This window comes from Nyctibius grandis, chromosome 4 (assembly GCF_013368605.1).
Source record: "Nyctibius grandis isolate bNycGra1 chromosome 4, bNycGra1.pri, whole genome shotgun sequence".
In the NCBI taxonomy this organism is placed as follows: Eukaryota; Metazoa; Chordata; class Aves; order Nyctibiiformes; family Nyctibiidae; genus Nyctibius; species Nyctibius grandis.
In genome coordinates this window covers 31664397-31682010 of record NC_090661.1, presented here as the reverse complement: position 1 = coordinate 31682010, position 17614 = coordinate 31664397, and the positions used below count along the sequence as shown (strand labels likewise).

General features: G+C 41.7%; 1 protein-coding gene across 3 annotated transcripts in view; it reads left to right on the top strand.

Annotated features, from left to right (window-relative positions):
* The first annotated feature begins 2688 nt into the window (after positions 1-2688).
* Positions 2689-17614, top strand: part of DCAF4 (DDB1 and CUL4 associated factor 4) — a 38254-nt gene continuing 23328 nt past the window's right edge. The window contains exons 1-14 of one of the 3 annotated variants that reach the window (XM_068398208.1): positions 2689-2747; positions 3563-3678; positions 5318-5415; positions 7105-7262; positions 8713-8795; positions 9462-9564; positions 9967-10110; positions 11190-11239; positions 12516-12595; positions 14232-14327; positions 14439-14536; positions 15078-15254; positions 15479-15593; positions 16563-16927. In XM_068398208.1, coding sequence (XP_068254309.1) covers positions 3569-3678; positions 5318-5415; positions 7105-7262; positions 8713-8795; positions 9462-9564; positions 9967-10110; positions 11190-11239; positions 12516-12595; positions 14232-14327; positions 14439-14536; positions 15078-15254; positions 15479-15593; positions 16563-16756 — 1506 coding nt within the window. In that variant the 5' untranslated portion in view covers positions 2689-2747; positions 3563-3568 and the 3' untranslated portion in view covers positions 16757-16927. The other 2 variants (XM_068398209.1, XM_068398210.1) reach the window with 2 other exon arrangements.

Here is a 17614-nt window from a genome sequence, read left to right as displayed (position 1 = left end):
ATAGTGGTATATCCAGTTTTTGGGAACACGCTTCAAGGGAAGATGTGTCCCCCATGGAAAGGGTCCAAAAACTGAAGCAAGAATGAGCAGAGCTAAAAGTTGTCATCTGAGTGAACTGGCACTCTTTAATCTAGAGAAGATGACTCAAGTGAGATGGCATTACCAGTTTTCAAATATGTAATGTGGTTGCAGAGAGTGAGGTAATAAATTGTTTTCTATACCCACAGAAGGCAGAAGGAACAGCAGTTACGATTTTAAATTGCAGCAATAATCATTCAGGTAATACATCAGAAAATCTTTCAGTGAGATATAATAAAATAACCAGAATAAACCAAAACAAAAGGCTTTAAGAAGAGGTTAGACAAACAATTGCTAAGGAACAATGTAGGGGTGGTGTGTGTATTTTATTTATATATTTGTATATTTTATTTAAACACATACATATATATATATATGGAAAACCAATGATCTCTGAAATATCTTCCAGTCTGTTCTTGTCTATGGGTTTCAACAGTAAATATATGCAATACAAGTGAGAAAACAATCATTTAACATACTTCTTCCCCAATGGTAATTCTATTCCAGTGGAGTCAGACCCACAGCTTACAAGCAGCATATTGGTCACAGAACCTGAAACATTGCTCACTGGCATCAGAAATTAAAAAGATGAAACAAAGCCAATGAAAGAAGCAGAGTAAAACATTACCTGTAAAACATTAGACATTCTGAATAACTACCCACAAACCAGCAAACAGGAAAACACCATTGCCTAGAATCCTGTCCATGGGTGTATGAGCATCAAATTTACATACAGATCATCAAGTACCAATACCATATAAACCATCATTTTTAATCCAGTCTACACCAGTGACGGTATTAACAATAGTTCATAGAAAGGGCTGCTGATATAGCTTTCTATACGCAATTCTCCTCTTCTCCTGTTACTGTATTAAAATCCAAAATTATCTTTTGGAAGCTAAAGATCAGTATCACGAAACCACTATGGGAAACATGCCTAATCAATGAAAAATGCCTTAGAATTCAACCATGCCAGTGGTCTGCCTCATAAATGCAATAAATAGAGCTCACAAACTATACAAACTGCAGGTGAATTCTCCAGCTGTTCATATCCTTAAAGGCATACTTTCCTAGGCTATTTTTAACTCCATGCATTTTGAACTTAAAACACAGACCAAGTGAGAGACAGAACAAAAACCTATCATCTCCCTAAAATTACTCTCCTGCCAAGTACCCATAGCAAACTTGTGCAAGGTCTGAACATACAAAGGAACAAGTAAAATTCCATTGCCTATTTCCCAGTACTGGCATTCTCTTTTTTAAAATTATTAAAGTGACAGAAAAATACCCTTTTTGGAAGGAAAAAGGCTAAAACTCTGTTTTTCCACAATTTTTGTGAACTATAGCTCATGTTTTGCTGTAACCTTAATCATCCATTAGAGGAATAAACATTTGTACCGTAGTGGTTTTAATTTTTTAACTCCTATACGCTGTATAAGCAGGAAGGGGAGGAGGAAGGCCACTATACAAAACCAGCTTAAGGACATCTTTAGTAAAAGATTAAAAAGAGAAGGGGTTTCTTACAATGATTGCAATGAGACGGTAGTTAGAACTACATCATTTTGTTGCTCTTTTAGCTTTTGCTGACCAACTGAGGAGTGCTGAGCTCTTCCTGCTGCTGACCGCTGCAGCCCCAAGTTCTTTCGCCCACCTTGTCCATTTGCTGGATGCTTCACAAAGCTGCCCTAGTACTAACGCCTCAATATCACCCACCTAACTGTTGCCAAGCAGTAGAAGGCTGAAAAAATACTTAAGCATCAAGAGGCCTCAGCAGGGAGGGTCACTTTAGAGTCACCACTCTCCTTCCTAAATTCTTGAGAAATTTAGAGAGGCTGTAACAGCTTCGGAGGCCAAAGGATGGTCTTTGACCAACTAGGACCCAGAGAAGGAAGCAGTAGTACCCTTTCAGTGACCCCATCCCTCAGAAACACATATCTCTGCCTCTTCCCCCATCATGCCCTGCAAACCCACTGCCTTCAATCCCAGTTCGTGGAAGAAACAGCTGTTTCCCCTCACAGAGCTCACCTATTGACCCTCCCCACTCTTCCCCACCCGCGCTGCCCGGGAACGCCGCCCCGCTCACAGCCCCCGACGTCCCACACGCTGACCAGCAGCAGCGGGGCCTAGCCAGTTCGTCCCCTCACCCCAGCGCTTCCCCTCCCCATAAGCGGGGCCCGAGGCTGCCCCTCACACAGAAACACGCCCCGCAGCCCCCCTCAGGCTCCTCCACGCCGTCCCACCCCTCAGCCGACTGAAGGCTGCCACTTCTCTGCCCTGCGCTGACCTCCCTACCGTGCTAAACGACTCCTTTTTGCCAAAAACTCCATCCCTACTCCCCTGCTCAGGTTTTATTCACCGGGCTGGTCACCCGCCCTATCCCGCGGCCGCCGCAAGCCGCCACATTCCCCCCCCCGGCCCGGGCCGCAGCGCACCGGTTACCCTCGTCAGCCCCGGTACCCGCACCCGCGCGCGCGCCCGCCCCACCGCGGCTGTGACCCCGCCCTTCCGCGGGGCGCACGCGCCTGCTTGACCTTCTGCTGTTTGGTGAGTGAGCTGTCCGTCAAGCGGCAGGTGCGGGTGAGGGCCAGTCAGGCGCGCCCATCGGGGCGTGGGCGGAGCCTTGGCGGCGGGGTGGGAAGCGGCGGGGTCCGGCGCTGGGGACAGTGTGGGTGAGGGTCGGGCCGCCCGGGGCAGGTGGCTGGGGATACTTGGCCGCGCCTTCGCCTCCGCCTCAGGGGCTTTGAGCTTCAGCGCGGCGGGCCGAGCCGTGGAGCTGGTCCTGGCCCACCAGGGAAGTCGACAGGAGTGAGGGAGCGCCCGTAGTGCGGGCGGTCAGCGGGCCTCGTCGCTTACAACACCGCGGCCGGGGGTGTCGGCCCGCCGGTCCGGGCTGGCTGCCGTGTGGAGGGGAGGCCCCCTCCGGCAGGCTGCCGCTGGCCGCCTTTCGTACCGCCGTGTCCCCGCGGAGCAGCGCGGTGCCTGGGCCGGGGCGGGAGGGAGGCCGGCCGGCGGCGGAGGCGGGCAGGCCGCCGCTGGTCGCTTCGGTTTGTCCCCGTGTTGAGAGGGCCCCTCCGCTGGGGAGGAGGCGCGGTACGCTGGGGAGCTGGCGGTTGCAGACACCCGGCTGTGGTTGGGCTGTAGGAACTTCTCCACCCTGCGCACCTGAGAGCTCAATAAGAGGCTCTTTAATAGTGCTGCATGCAGGAGGTGGTTGACACCGTACCGTGCCGCTTTCAGCCTCCCTTCAGACGGCCCATGGTGCTGTTCTGCCTTCCTTTTCTTTAAGATCTGCTGCCATTTGGACTTTAAAGTGTTTCTTATTAAAAGTAAATTATTTTCTTCAACGTCCCTCCTTGGTTTTGATCTCTAGGCCACAGTAGAGCTATTTGAAACTGGTTGAAAAGAGGCTGTGTCAAGAGACCATCTTGTATGTTGGACCATTCCAGGCAACTAGCATTGAAGTATGTGTATGTTTGCTTTATAGGTAGAAATGAAAAGAAATTATTGGAGAAGCAAAGAAAAGCATGGATGGAGCAATTGCAAGCACAGCTACCGTCCCAATCAGTTCAGAGGATCCAATCACAATAACTGTACTGAAAGGCAAGTATATGTAGCTTGTGCTTCGCATGGGTTAAGCTGTCAGAGGTTATGCCTAATCTAGAACTGGGAGGGTTGCCATCTGAAAATCTAGTGGACAGTACTTCTGGTATATCTCTCATCCTTAGTGGGAGTGGAATTGGATTGATTTCTGGAAATTTATTATATGTTCACCACTGTATATTGATTTTAAACTCAGATGTGGTTCCATGAGCTAGTCCTTTCAGGTATGCCTGATCGTCCATATCATCAATATGCAAAGATAGTTAAGGGAAGAAAAATGTTTTTAAGTACTTCGTTCCACCTGCCCATTTAGTTTATGCCTCAGCGTCTATGGGTGTAAAAACTGTCATTAAAGGATCTTCTTGAAAGTTTAAAAGCATGTAAAGTAATGTGGTAATAATACCAAATCTAGCAGATCAGGAAGCTGAAACAAGGTCTCGGGAAATTCACTGCCTTGAAAACTGATTTTTTCAGAAAAGTGCATTTTAAACTTTAGAACTTATACTTGCCTGTGTTTGAGCTATTTTTATGTCTCTTTTTCTTTCCTGTGTTCTTTCCTTAGTGCCTCTTGCAGGAATAAAAGAGGCCAATCCTTTGCTTTAATGCTCGTAAGGCATTTTTTTTTAACATATATTTGGAGAAAGAGACACATACGCGCATATATATGAGTTGCCCCATTAGTTGTATTTGTGTAAGAAAAGTTTGAAATGCAAATGGGCCCTAATTCAGTGAATAGAGAATTAAAAGAATTTTATTAAAAACTTTAAATTGAAGTGCTTGGGTTTGGTGTGAGTTTTTTCCCCCCTTGTAGTTCAGTTATGTTCTTTAACTATTTTCCAAGTTGTATAATCAAAGAGTAATAGAGCTAGAATTAGAACTAGAATTTCTTTGTAATTTTGTTTTCAATAAATTACAACTCTTGCAAAAACATCTTGGCGTGATGCTTTTAAGATTACATGTAACAAGACCTGTCTAAAAAAGTGTGAATTGCACGGGTGATTCAGAAAACATCCAGTGGACTTTGCTCATCAGTACTGAATGTGCCCATTTAAATTACTTCAAAAAGAGGAAAGCTGCAGTTACCCTGTTGGCTGTGATGTTTATTACAAAAGCAGAGCCTTTTCTTTCTTGGAGTTTTCATTAAACTGTTGTTTATTTTGCATGTTTCTGAATCTCATCAATGAAATTCGTGTCATGAAGAGAAAGGCAAAATATTTTTGACCTGACATCAATGTTTTACCCACACTGTCTCTCGCTTTATGCTGTAAAGACTTACATGCTTTCAAGGGTGGGCTTTTCTTTTAATCAGGGATTATGGTAAAATGCCCAGAATTAATCTTTCGCTGAAAAGAGTTAAAGGCATTTGTAGAATCAGCAGCCACCTTTAGTGTTTTAACAAGTAATTAAGACTTTTAAGATGTTGGTATCTCTAATGTTATTGAGAGGTTTTAAGCTTGAATATTTTTAACTGTTTCATTTTCATAGTTTAGTGTATGGTGATACACACAGTATGCTTATCACAGCCCTGCAAAATTGTACTCCATTAATGTCAATTACAAGCTGCCTTCTAGATTCTTGTGTGGGAAGGTATGTTAGGACAATTATGAGCCTGTCTTGATGGCAATGCTATTTTTTTTAGGCCAGAACAGGAGGAACCACAGACCCCAGTGAATGCAGGCCCCAGCAGCAGTGGAGATCCTTCTTCATCCAGTTTAACACAGAATTCTGTAGTACCAGGTAAGAGACCATGTTTACGGGTCAAAAATCAGTGTCTATGCTGACTGTATGAAAGAGGTAGGTGTTAAAGGAAGGATATAAGCAGTAAAGTTTGTAGAGAGAAGTAGCATCGGGTGATAAAAAAGATGTAGTAAGTGAGGATCTAGAGAGTAGGGCCAAATATACTTCAGGCCCACAAGTGCTTCTCATGTTTGAAAAATTGTGTGCTTAGCCAAACCAATATAAACTGAAAAAATAGAATTCTGTTTCTCCCTCCAGAAATGTTGCTTTGGGAAGAAAATGAACTTTGTTTCTTTTCTCATATGTGCTGAAGATGTTATAAAATACATCCTTCAATAGAAACCTTAAATAAGCAAAGAAAATAGGAGAGCATATAAAAAATTATAACCTGCATTCAGTTATTCAGTCTTTTAAAAGACATAACGATCCACCACTTTGATGAGGGGGGAAAATATCTCTCTCTATGCCTTCAGTGTATTTTGTAGTCTGTAAGAAATATACTCTGGCTAGATGTTTGTTCATTATCAGGGAGTTGACCGGTGAAACCAGACTTGATGCAGTAGCGATGCTATTGAGGAAGATGTCCTGTTTGCATTCTGGTTTCCTGACTCATTGAACAACCCTAGCAAAAGCTAAGCCTGTGGGAATATATATTTCTCCACAACAGGAGAGTCCTGACACACCACTGACTCTATAACCTGTTAACAGACAAAGCCAGAGTTTAAAGAGACCTTATTTTGTATGTTGCTCTTTTGTGCTTAAGAGGCTGTGAACATCTTAGGAGATGTGTCCTGCAAAACATTTATTGCTGTGTAATTAGATTCTATATACTAAAAGCAGTGTGTTTTGTGAACCTTACTGATTCATTCACCAACCTTATGTTTTTGTTGACCTGAATAAATCTTGGTCACTTGTTGCTAAGCTGAAACCTAAAAGATGCTGACAAGGAGCTGAACTGTAACCAGCAGCAAAAAGAGGTTACTTCAACTGCAATTTTTGGTATTGGATAAAGGTTTAAATAAAAACTCTTGAAATGAACACGTTAATGCTCACCTCTTCTGAATAAAATCCTTTGTCTTGAGACAATGTACCAGCATGAATCTGTCAAAGTATTTTGCCTATCTGCCTCTGAATTTACCCAGGCAGTGAAGCACTAAGATTGAATGTTTCTCTCATCCCAATTCATCTTTGGAAGGAGCCTCTGCGTACTGTCCAAATGTACTCTTGATTGCATCTAAATCTCTCCAATGTGTTGAAGAAAAGGTGGCTTGTTCTGGGAAGTGAATCACTTTGTTTTGGTTTGGGTGATACCTTGTTGCCAATTTTTTTTGTTGTTGTTTGGGACTGCCCTACCTAGTCTTTTAACCAAGAGTGTCCCCTTGTGATTGATTTATGAAGAAAGGTCATTTTTGTTCTGCAGCAAAACCTTTCCTTTCTGCTTCTCTGGTGTGTCTGAATTTCATCTTGGTCAGTGGTGACATCCCTTCTGTACCCGTATAACAGCACTGCATTTGAAAATTATAAATAATCTTTTTTTCCTTCAAGTGGCTGTCATCTATTCCTAGTCTGTGTATCATGCTTGGGACCTGCTGGGAGCAAGAGCTTTGAGCCTCATGACTCTGACATTCCCATGAAGATGTGGGATGTCAAAGAGCAATAAACAATTTTTTTTTTTTTTTTTTTTTAAAGAACTGCCGGGATTTTACTATGACTCAGAAAAGAACCGCTATTTTCGCCTCCTGCCTGGACATAACAACTACAACCCACTCACCAAGGAGGGCATTCAGTACAAGGCAATGGAATGCAAAAGACTGAGACTCTTAGAAGAGGAAGAAAAACAAAAGAAGGTACATTCTGAAAAAGACTGCAGTTAGGCTTTATTGTGCTCTGGCCCAGGACAGATTATAAGCTAAAGCCTTTCAGTTCTGACAGTGGTACAGTTCCTTATGCTGTCTGAAGAAACAAAAATGAGAATTTATAGTCCTTGAAGCTTTTTGTTTGGCTGTTCCACACAGGAATGAAAGCAAGTCATTACAAACAAAAAACTTGTAAAGAGACAGGAACTGTGCTCAGAATTGCAGATTGTCCAACAGTTACACTTGAGTCAGGACATTGGATGCCAGGTTTCAAATCCCTGCATTGAATTGGTGAAGTGGGATCTTGATTTTAAGTTTTTCACATATTTAATAAATGTATCAATCATATTCCTAGACCCTGAAGAAACAATACTAATGATATTTTGTGGAAACAGCTTTTTCATGAAGATTTTTTTTTGGACAGGTAAAATCAAGGGGGGTCTTATGTTTATGCCTGGAAAGTTTGTATGCTTTTCATCATAAAGTGTTACAGCAGAGTTAATGCTGATGCTGCATATCAGTAATCTGGGTAAAATACCTAACAAGGATGTTTTTTAGTTACCTGAAAGCCATGTCTTATAACTTTACAAATCACAGCAGAAATGTGCTAATGTTTGGAAGAAGCGAGCAGTATTTTCTCTGTACGTAATGAAGTTCTCACTTCAGCCAGCTATTCAGCTCTTCAGTCTTCACTGTGAAAGTGCTGCTGTTGGTTTGGCGTTGGCTTTTTTTTTTTTCTGGTTGTTTTAGCTGTTTCCATGAGCAGTTTAGGTTTCACAGATACCGAACAGCTGCTGGCCACATTGCTGTTAATGGGAACTGTTGATATACATCTCTTCTCAAAATCTGGCTATTGAATCAGACATCTGAATTAGGATCCCAGATAAGAACATTTTGACTCCTGAAAATTTGCTTTGTCAGAGCTTAATCAAAAAGATTTCTTACTCCTTAACTTTGCAAAGTAGTCTATCCTTTGGTCTCCCCAGAAAGTGTTTGCATGGAATTTTAAAAAGTGATAAATGGAAAACTGGTTTAGTGCAGCATAGTTAATAGCAGTCTTGTGATAGAAAGTTTTGCTGTATAATAAGAATTCAAGGTGTTATAGGAAAACCAGAAGGTGACTTCATACCTCAAGCTGGTACTGCTGATTTTGTCAAGCAAAAACAATGGCGGCTGTTTTTGTTTTTATTTTCTCCAGTTTTTATATTTATAGAAGCACACTGCATCTCACAGGAATATATTCTTGTCTCTTTCTTGTCTGCTTACTGTAGTAGACCAGGGAGATGGTGGTGGAATGTGTTTCATAGACACTCTGAAAATTTTAATGTACGTAGGCTGGAGGAAAAGGTTACCTAAATATCCCAAACATCTAAGACCACAGCTGTGTTTGAATCATAAACAAGCAAATAACTGAGTACACTTTCATGTTATTCTCTTCCAGAAAACAACAAGGGCTGGACTGAACTCATCTATGCTGTTACAGAAAAGGCAGCTGGGTTTGCTCAGCTCCACAAGTTATTGCAGGTACAATGATTTGATTTGTTTTCTGTTTGCTTAAGTACAATGATTTGATTTGTTTAAGTTCTGTGGTTAGTGTCACTGTTCCTGTCAGGTTTTTTGCATTTTTTACTGTTCCGCTTAGCACGAAGGGGAATATATTACTTACAATAAAAAAATAGTTATATTCTTTTATAATCAGATTACTAAAATGATGAGAATTCAAATGAAGAAGAGGTTTCCCAATTTCAGATAACTGGAGTTTAAAACTTCACATTTTTTTCTATATATGCCGTTTTGCCACATTGTGCTTTATGAATATAGTGCAGCTTTTCTTTGGATGAATGCTCTTCAACTGACATGACCGTTTCCCCCTGCCCCCCGTTAGAATTACTATGCTCAGATTCAGTAACAGCACAGAAGGCAAGTTAGTGACTTGCTATGTTGTTTCTGCTACTGAAGATGTGCTGGGGTTCAAAATAACGGGGTGAAATTCCATGAATGTGGAAGATGCACATGTTCATGGGTTATATAAGTGAAATTGCAGGATGCTAGTTGTTCAAGCATTTTATCTTCTGTGATTGAGAAGCAGTTCTGGATATCCCATTCAGAACTCTTTTCGTTGGCATTAAACCTAGCCTTACCTGAATTCTTCTCTCTTCCCTGCTCCCCCCTCCACACCTGTTTTTACAGGCTGGTCCATGAACTGAAAGTGAACTGCATGCAGAGGAGGAAGATAGAAATTCACAGTCCAGATTCCTCAGTTGCTGGAACCAACAATTTTAAAATAATTGTGGTATGTCGTGAGAACTGCTAAGTCTTTAGGATAAAGAGAGCCCATCTTCAGTGAAAATTCAGGATCCACATTCACTTTTGATAAGATTTAAATTTTTGAGTCCTCTACCAATACGAGTCTGTGCTTCCTAATCAGCCAGAGTAAGTGTCTAGAACAGATATAATTGGAAAGAGTGTTTATTGTTACTCAACAACTAAATCCTTTTCTTACTCATGTTTTTTCTGTGCATGCATGCATACAAAAAGGAGTTGGCCACTGTTTTTTGGAGATGAATAGAAAGCAGATGGTGTTAAAGGGATCAGAATTAATGTGGTGATTCATTTTAGACCTAATGCAGCTCCCTCAAGCTGTTTTTTCCTGTAAGTTTCCAGTAAGTGTGACCACTAAGCTTTTATTTTACAGGCAGATGTTGCTTGTGAACGGATATTCACCGTGAACGATGTAGAGCATGGAGGATGTAAATACGGTATCATCAACCTCAGTGGTTTGGGGAAGGAGTCTCTCACTGTGGAGATGTATGACAACCTCTACTTCACAAACCGCAAAGTACTGTGTTCTGTTCCTGCTTCCTTCAGTTGTTGCGTTCTCAGCACGCTGTTCCTTGGGAGGCACAGGTGGAAATGTATGAGGGTTGGGGAAGGGGTTAGGAGGAGAGAATGGAAGAATCTAGCAATGTGAAGCTTGGATATACGCAGAATCACAGTAAACTTGTCTCTGAAAGTCCTCGATACCAGTGTTAGTTTTGACGAATGTTATGCCACAGTTGGAACAGAAGACTACGTAGAAGTACCAGCTTCCAAGGATAGTAGTGCTTACATCAGAGTTGCTCTTGGCCGTAGCTGACAAAACTGATGTTGAGGGCCAGAAATTACTAAGATTTGCATGCTTCTTTCTTAAAAATAATTTTGGGAAAATGTGTTTATCCTTGAACATGAGGAATACTTAAAACAGGCTTTCATAATCTCTTCATACTCAGATTCTTTTAAGGATGATCTGTTAGGCCTTATGAGGACAGGTTGAGAGACCTGGGGCTTTTTAGTCTGGAGAAGAGAAGACTGAGAGGGATCTGATTAATGTATATAAATATATGAAGGCTGGGTGTCAAGAGGAAAGGTACAACCTCTTTTCACTTGTGCCCTGCCATAGGACAAGGGGCAATGGATGCAAGCTAGAGCACAGGAAGTTCAACCTCAACACGAGGAAGAACTTCTTTACTGTAACGGTTACAGAGCACTGGAACAAGCTCCCCAGAGAGGTTGTGGAGTCTCCTTCTCTGGAGACTTTCAAGACCTGTCTGGATGCGTTCCTGTGTAACCTGCCCTAGACTGGTCCTGCTCTGGCAGGGGGGTTGGACTCGATGATCTCCAGAGGTCCCATCCAACCCCTAACATTCTATGATTCTATGGTCCTTAAATAATAGGATGTGCTTGGTGCCTCAGTGCGTGTTTGGACAGACTTCTTAATGCTGCTCTGCCTCCTATGTTTAAGAGGAATATGAGGCTAAAATGCTCGTGACCCATTACTGGGTTATTTAGGGGGCTAAGAAGCTCATAGTTTTATGTCATCTTTGAATGGAAATACCCTTTCATGAATTGAGAAAATAGTATGTCTTTTTGTGTCTGAAGGTGAATTCTGTGTGCTGGGCATCATTGACTCATCCAGATTCTCATGTTTTATATCCTTTTGAAAAAAAGCAAAATTTCCGTTCAGCTTTCACAAGTCTACATCATGCTGCACAGAACAACTAACTTCCAGGAAGACATCTCGTGTGGTTGCCCCAGAAATTAAGTTTTCTGGAAAACAGAGAAAATTATAAAAATTGAAAGATGTTTGAGCTAGTGAAACAGATGTGTGGTTCCATTATAGATATATGTAGAATCGTTCCAGTGTAGGTGAAAGACTATATTTCCTGCCCTGGAGACTTTCCACTTCATTAATAGTGTAGATGCCATATCCAAAATTGTCTGATGTTTAGAAATTGGCTGGGGCAAAAGAACAAGAGGGAGGGTTAAGGTAACTGACTTTCTCTTTGAAGTGGACCTCTTTGAAAGTGGTTTGGTTGGTTTCTGTTATAAACCATCGCCATATTGGTTGGGGCGAGAGGAGAATGAGAGCAATTCATTGGCATTGTGCTCTGCAACTTTCAGAGCATATTCTGCAGATCTGTCTCAGAAGAGGAGGAGGGTTGATGGTATAGTAGAGGAAGCAGTAATGGACAATGCAGAGTCCAGAAGAGAGGAAGAAAAGGGGATTTAAACGTGGGAGATGGCAGGCAACAGACATGCTGTTAAAGTGCCAAAAGAGAGAAAATTATATAAAATGTATGTAATGGCTCATGGAAAAGCCAAGCAATTCAGGACTGATCCAGAAGGTGGCAGGAGTTCATCAGGCTTGCTCACAGCTGGTTAGGCATTGGGGATTGTTTGGTTTGGCTATCTTGTGCTTTCCTCTAGTCATGTCACAGATTTACCCCACTGAACTTGAAATGCAGCTTTCAAATCCTATTTATAGCTGGTATAATCTTCAGAAAGTGTTTTAATGTAATCTAAAGTGAGTCTTCCTTGCCTCTTCAATGTGTGCTCTCCTTTTTCCAACTTATCTCTGTGAAAAACAGATCTATATTAATGCAGTGTCCTCAGCATGAAAAGATGAGAAGATTGATCCATGTGGGCCATGTGTTTGTTTTTCTATCACTAGAAAGATGCCTTAGTATTCCTCTTATCTTGTCTTTCTGGTAGTGAAAACTTACAAGCAAGAAGGGGAATTCTTTCTAGCTATTTCCTATGAAAGAAATTAAGAGTCAAGACTTAGTTGTAAACTGTAAGGTCTCAAAGGGAAACCACTGTGAGTGGTGGCTGTGTGAGAGCATCTTGCTTTTCCCAGCTATAAATGTTAGGCAACCTGTTCCATTTGAGGGAGAAATCTTTGTTTTCCTTAACTCACCTCAGCAAGCTGTGTCTCATGGGAATTGCAGAAACACCAGGCTGTGCCAGTCTGCTTCCAGCATCATTGTTCAGCAGCACTAACCCAGGTAGGGTGTTTTTGTTGATTTTTTTTCCTCCAATTTTTGTTAGCTGTTATGGTATGAAAAGAGCACAAAGGAAAGATTATGTCCGTACATTTCTTCAGTAGCTGTTGTATTCTTGTAGACTGTTGTATTCTTGTAAAACTTAGAAAGTCTGAAACAGTTTAAGAAGTGAACAGATGAAAGAACTTACCTTAAGAATTAATTAACAAGCAGTATTCAAAGCACTAGTTTATTTTTAGCTGCTGCTGATGTAGTACTTGACTTTGGCAGAACACCTTACATGTAAAATAAACATTGAGATTTTTCATGAGCAGCTTGGCCTGTAACTAATCCTCAGAAACTGCACACAAGAAGTACTCAGATTTCCTTATAGACTATCTAGAATCATTGCAGAATCCCTTCTCATAGTAGCTACTCAAGTGTGCTCAGTGGATTAATCAAAGGTGGAAAGCTGGAAAATGTCTCAGCCCATAGCTCCTTGCACAAGCTCATGCTCAGTTGTGTGTAAGCATTATTGATTTAGAGAATCCTATGTCTTAAGTCTACTGGCTGTAGCTGTATCTTTATATATTTGTTTGTTCAATGTTCTTGGGGGCAGGACTTTATTAATTGGACTTCCTTGATAGATGGCAGAACCATGCTTCTTCAGGTCACACAGTACAGTCCTCTAACCCGGCTTCCATTCAGACATGATCAGTTAAGTTTGCCCAGAGGAAATCTGTGATAGATAAGAGTTATGGACCTATTTTAAATTTTTAATGTCATGCTATTTGTGCAGCCATTTAAAAAAAAAAAAGCTTAGTGTTAGCATGAACTTGAAGAGTCACTGAAGATGAATGGCTATGAGACCAGCATGCCCAGTTGCTCTGTAAAACATTTTAAGCCCTTCAACATAATCAGATGCCCTGAGTTCCACCGAAGTCCTCCTGTCTAGTGTTTCCTATTGACTGTTTTAGGTGTTTCCAAGTTTCTTGGCTTACCTCACTCTCCTAAATCGCTGGTTTGAGGGCACCTTGCTAAGTAGATGCTGGGAGCAAAGTCGAACTTAACCTGACTAAAACCCTGTTTTAGATGTGTCACCTGTGCTGCCTGACATACATATGATCATGGTGCATGTGCCATGAAGGAAGTAAAAACCGAGGACTTAAAATTTATGTCAATTAGTAGACTTTGTGCAGGAGCTACGTGAGTAAAGGTCAAATGTAGGGTATTGTTACTTACTCAAACCTGTTTATTTAAATAGGCAGGCCAAGAACTTACAAGTTAGGCTTTGACTAAGCTATAGCTTATAAAGTAAATGTTTTGTGTTTCTAGCCCACTTGTCTTTAAAAAATGGCATACTTAGTGCTCTAAGGCAAGTGTTATTTTTCTCTTTCCTGCCCTGGTCAGCCCTCTGACTACCAAATAAATTTCACAATCTCTCATAATCATCTATCTATATAGACTATAAGTCTTCAGCTTACAGTCATGAAGTCCCACTTTAGTTTCCTGTCTCGAGTAGCACAGGGACACTAATTGCGTAACGTTTTCTCTGCTTCAGATTGCAATGTTAAAAGAAGTATGGAAATTCAGAGAAGCTTTCTGAGTTATGCTGTCCTAACATTTTATGGATGTTTCATGTGTTGCTTCTCTGTCCTAGGAGATCGACCTGGAATGCTGTGCAGCTTCAAGATATCCACTGCTTGGTCCTGTGCTTGGTGCCTGAATCCCCAAGCAGACAACTGCTTCAGCACAGGTGATCTGCAAGGCTAGCAACCCCTTCCGTCTCAGTGGGAAACACTTCTTGCATTAATCTTCCAGCTGCTACCCAAATTACAGCTAAAAAAACATAATCTGTCTTCCTTAGGCCTGACACGACGAGTTCTTGTGACCAATGTAGTGACAGGGCATCGACAGACATTTGGAACCAGTAGCGATGTATTGGCCCAACAATTTGCCACACAGGTAAAAAGAACCATACACCCTTCATTTTTTCAGAGTGCTGCCTCATTGGTGGGCTTTTTGTTCTGTTTGGGATGGGACTCATTATGCTGTATGTAAGGCTGTGATTACAATTACTGTTGGATAGCTGTTCCACAACAGAGCTGGTCTGATGCTTGCACAGAATTGCATAGCAACGGAAAGATTAACTGATTTCAAACTCTTTGTCAACAGGGGTGATTTTTGTTAACTGTACAGAGGTAAAAGGAAAGGAAGGAGGTACAAAGAGCACAGTAATAATGTGTTGCAAAACTGTTTTGATTTTGGCAAATGACCTCATTTTGTTAACACTCAGTGTATTTTCTCCATCAGAAGGAGAAGACCCCTATAAAATACTAATGGACTTGTTCACAAAGATTTAGTGAGAAGGGTGAAATCGGAACATGAGAACCAATTTGACAACTGCACCGGAGAGCTCAGAAGCTTCACAGAGCTTCTGTCTGTATAACTTGTAAGATCCTTTCAGATGTTACATGGTACGCTTCTTTCTCTTGGATTCTTCCAGACCCCAATGCTGTACAACGGCTGCCGTTCAGGGGAGATTTTCAGCATTGATGTGCGTCAACGCAACCGAAAGGGCCAGAGCTGGAAAGCAATTCGTCTCTTCCATGATTCGGCAGTTACATCTATTCGCCTTCTCAAGGCTGAACATTATCTTATGGCAGCAGATATGGCTGGAAAGGTACGGTTTTGTTGTGTTTAGGGTATTCTGTTCCTTTTAGTATCTGGGCATTGATAGGTGCTTATCCCAGTCCCGAGGGCGGACGCTTGTTCTTTGGGGGGTAGTATGGAACTGGGTGGTAGTTCCATATATGGGTCCTCTTCCAGATCCACTTACTTATCAGCCATCAAGTGCTCTCTGCTTCGTTAATATATCTTCTTTCAAACAATTACTTCAACTTGCAGATAAAACTGTGGGACCTGAGAACAGCAAAGTGTGTGAAACAGTACAAAGGTCATCACAATGAATATGCTATTCTCCCTTTGCATGTAAATGAGGAGGAAGGACTTCTTACAGCAGGTGGGTTGACTTTTTCCTCTCTACTTGTAGAGTGCGTGGCAGTGATTTTCTTACGCCTGAGGAGTGTTTCTTAGCTACAGCTGTTGGAAGCTGTAAAGCTGTTAATTCTTTAAAATTCAGAAGAAATTTAGCCTTAGACATACTGTAATATACTATGAAAATTAAGAAATAATGTTATGGATGCACACCTACTGTAATCACTCCTGTGTAGCACTTAACGGCTTTATCTGCTGTGTACTGCAAAAGTCCCATTATCCTTTCCACAGTGTGTCTCAAGAGTAGAGCAGAAAACACTTGATTTTGAAATTAGGGAAAACAACGTGTAAATGGAGACTTGGTGATAACTTTGTATAGAGACTAAAGACCGTGTATATGTTTATTGGGTACGTAAGTGGGTAGTGTGGTAATGGACATTATGCATTGGTGTGTAAGTATAACTGCTTGTAAACTGTCTATACCACTCAGGTTCATTTTGAATATACTTAGCTACAGTCTGAGATTTTTTTTTTAATTTTATTTGGGGTGGGGGGGAGGAAAGGTAACAATAAATGAAGCAAAACCCCTAAATCCTCACAGTATAGCCAAGTTTCACAATGTCACTGTAAACATAGTGACCTCCTCGGATTTGTCAATAAGTGATGGAATAATAGAAGAATTCTTGTTAATTTGACAGTGAGTTTTTCTCCCCTTTTTTGGCTTAGGAGCTTGATAATGAGGAAAGCACTCTAAATACTGGTTTTTCATACCTTTTATTGCCTAACAGGAAATGCACTTTTTCCTGCTTTTGCAGTGCTCAGTGTAGAATTTCTGTTTCGTAAAGTATAGATAATCACTTTGCCTCTAGTGTGTGTAGAAATGGTCAGGTGTTTTTTTTTCCCATAGACCTTCTGCTTCTGTGATGATAATCTTGCAGAGCCATGTGAAGTGCTTTTTTGGTAATGTTGAATTCCAGTGTCCTTTCCGTTCCAGTTGGTCAGGATTGCTACACCAGAATTTGGAGTCTCCAAGATGCCCATCTGCTTAGAACCATCCCTTCTCCCCACCCATCCTCCAAAGATGCCATTCCCAGTGTGGTGTTTTCCTCAAGACTTGGGGGTAGCCGAGGAGTTCCTGGCTTACTCATGGCTGTCAAACAGGATCTCTACCACTTCTCCTACAACTGACACAATATTCTCCTCAGAGCTGGTCTACAAAGCTGCCAGCCTATACATGACTTCAGAATTTTTGCCCCAGTCACCATGCTGTTGAGTCACTATGTGCTGCTGTTACACCTGCTTTACCCATGAAATTCTGAACCTCCTTCAGCAGATTCAGCAAATCTTGCTGTATACATCTCAGACATCTTGTAAATAAAAGCTGAATGCTGATTAACTTCTTAGGCAATATTCAGCCTCTGAAATCTAGCTATAAGCTTTGAAAAGATGGATGGTTTCAGTAAGGGCCTGTCTCATGCTAGCTGAATTTGCTGTCAAAAGGCTGCTTTATGTTAATCCTAGTTTGGTCATATAACCACTTAGCTGTGGTTACAGCTACATTAGCAAGTAGACTAGTGCAACAGAGTAGGTTAGCAGAGTGAAGTAGCTGTTGTTGAGAAGCTGACACCATAGGTGTTCTGGGGCTTTGTTTGGAGTAGCTTTGGTCTAGGTCCCTGCATCAGCTGTTTCTACTACAGCTGTAGTTGGAAGCAGTCCAAGGAACAGCTGTTTCCCCACTCACACTGTCAGTCCTTTGAGCTGGGCCATGCTAAACTTTGTCCTTTTCAGATGATGGTAGCGTGCCACTGCCCTGCCACCATTCCCTTTAAAAGGCAGCATGCGTAGAACAAAGCCCCTTTCTTGGTCCACTAGCCAGGCTGAATGTCCCTGTTAATTTATCATAGTGTTTCCTAACCAAGTCCACACCCCTAACTTGGAGTTTGGTCAGCAGTTTGGAATGGCAGGCTTGGTTATGCAGCTGTAGCAGGAGACAAGCCCAGCCTGGACAGACCACATCCTCTTTGGGATACGAGATCACCTGTGCAG